General features: G+C 37.8%; 1 protein-coding gene across 1 annotated transcript; it reads right to left on the bottom strand.

Moving 5' to 3' along the window:
* On the bottom strand, positions 1-932 carry LOC125131600 (taste receptor type 2 member 7-like). Its single transcript, XM_047788390.1, is given in 2 exon segments — positions 1-566; positions 569-932. Coding segments are annotated over 2 exon segments (930 nt in total).
* Positions 933-2,482: the final 1,550 nt, after the last annotated feature.

The raw sequence follows: 2,482 nt of genomic DNA, 5'->3' as shown, positions 1-2,482 counted from the left end.
TTACGGAAGTGTAGGTTTTCTTGGATTCATGGAACAGTTCAGTTTCCTCAAGATACGGAGAGAAGCCTGTTTCAATTTGCTGTTCCATAAAATCATAAGAAATGGATGGCCAGATGGATAGAAAAATAATAGCACATTTGAAAAGATTTTTACCACAAAATTGTCTTGCATGCCATAGCCCCACATTAACAAAATATTGCTTGCATAGTACAGAATGAAGAGGAGAAGGAATGAGATCATAGACTTCATGGCTCTCACATGGGCCTCTGTGCTAGTATCCCTGGACACGGTGCTCTTCATGTGCCTGAGGTGACTCCATAAGGAGAGGATTAAAAGGACAAAGGAGGTCAGGGACACTACAAAGGGGATGATGAACATTGTGCCAAGGAAAAAATGTGAAGTTAATATATGTTTTCTTTCTGAAAAGTACAATGTCACATTGCTCTCAGAGTCTATTTGATTTTTGAGCAGGATCTTTACTACCATATCCTTAAAAAGAAGGCTCAAGCCAAAGGAGAGGGCTGCCCCCAGAACACTAATGAGAAGCACTTTGTGAATTCTCCATTCATCCAGAGGAAAAGGAAATTAGAAAAGTTGGCTGTTCTGAGGAAATAGAAGACACTGAGGCAGGTGGTGCAGACTGTGCAGAAATAATTGGATCCTATCCAGAGGTTTTCCAAACTTATCAGTAGATCATTATTGCACCATATTGTCACAGAGATTACATGTAAGCCTATACTCAAAATTATTATGCACAGCATAAATATTCTGGAAATAGCCAAGCAGGTGAGAATACAGTCCATCAGGGAGAACCTCCTGTTCTTGATCCAATCAATACAATTAACCAGTAAAATGAATCCATTTCCCAAAATCCCCACTAGGAATATTACAGCATAAATAATCATAAGTATATTCTCCAATGTGCTTGCCATGCCTGCTGATAGGGAAGCTCTTCCTTCAGTGCTCCACTGATTTATATGAGGTGTTGTATGCATCCAAAGCTTTGAGGTTCAATAAGTTCCTTTTTCCTGTATTTTAATATCCACTGACAAAGAAAGGAATGCCTTCAGCATGCACCCAAAGTCTTAGTTACCTTTGGAAAAACCACCTTTATTTCTCTCAAGATCTCAGCTAGTGATTTTCAAGGCAGATATTGTATTACATGCTGCTATGATACTGCCTATAATTTCCATGTGAAGCTATGCATTCGAATTTGAATCCTGGTTTGCCAGCACACAAAATAGAGGTCAATTTTTAAATGTCTTTTTTATAATTTTTTTCTTAAGATTTGAGTTGATTCATTCTCAGTTATAAGCTAGAAATACTAAACCTCAATCTAGAAAATATCTTATCCCAATCTGGGTGCTCTGAGAAGCAAGGAGAATACTGAGGGAAATGCCTGAATGGGAACAAAAGAGGGAGGAGAAGAAGGCTGGGAGAGCAGTTATACCACCATGTAAGTCTGACTCTTCTGGAAGAAGAAGGAAGTTCTTAGGAAACAATCCTAAGTAGTTCGAAGAACTTTTCAAGAAGGCCAGTGGGCATTGTCAAGTCCATGGTGCACGTCAGAAGAGTTCTGAGGCTCCCAGGAGCAGGCCTGACATTGAATCTCTGCTGGGCTAATTGACTGGGAACAGCTCATAGAAGGGAATGGGGTGATGGGTTACAGAGCATAAGAACATGAACTTGTCAGCTCTTGGGAAAATATAATTAAAATCAAAATATTCTCCCACCTCTCCACAGGGTAGTATACAGTTTTGTTATTAAATAACCATTAAACCAGAATATGATGTATATTATAGGCAATCAGCTAAGGGACTGCAAAAACAGAAAGAAATCTCAAGAATGTATATACACGTTTGACTAGGTCACTTTTCTGCACAGTGTAAATTGACACAATATTATAAACCAACTATACTTTAATTAAAACAATTTCAAAAAAAGGAAGAAATCTCACCATTTTATATGGCAAAGCAGACACAACTCATTACATACATGTTCTCAAGGAAAGCAGTAACTAGTCCTGAAGTAAAATGAGCTGGTAGCACCACTTATTAAACATACTTTATCCTAAGCTGGCTTAGTAATTGAGGTAACATTCTGTTTTAGTTAATTCTCTTACAAAAGAAAAAAAAATCTAACCTTTATGATGGGAAGTAGTTTTGCCAATTGGAGCCAGCTGAAGTTAGGTTCCTGCCCTCCCATAGAAACTGGGAGAATAGGGGTGCTTACTTGTAATAGGGAGAATTAATCCTCTTACTTTTAATATGTATTTGCTCTTACATAGCCAATAATGCTCTCTTAAGTCAGAGATCTCAGAGGCATACTTCCCTAAACACCACATGCAGCAGGTATCTTAAATTATAGTCAAAGTTTATCTTTGCTTTTCATCTCACCAGTACACATTATATATAAGGAACCTGTATTTTATATAAATACAGAAAATTTGCTATCTGATGTTACACAAGGATCTCTTGGGGTC

The sequence above is a fragment of the Phacochoerus africanus genome, chromosome 7, assembly GCF_016906955.1.
Source record: "Phacochoerus africanus isolate WHEZ1 chromosome 7, ROS_Pafr_v1, whole genome shotgun sequence".
Lineage (NCBI taxonomy): Eukaryota > Metazoa > Chordata > Mammalia > Artiodactyla > Suidae > Phacochoerus > Phacochoerus africanus.
Note: the sequence above shows the minus strand (reverse complement) of the source record. Positions and strands in the feature narration are given on the sequence as shown.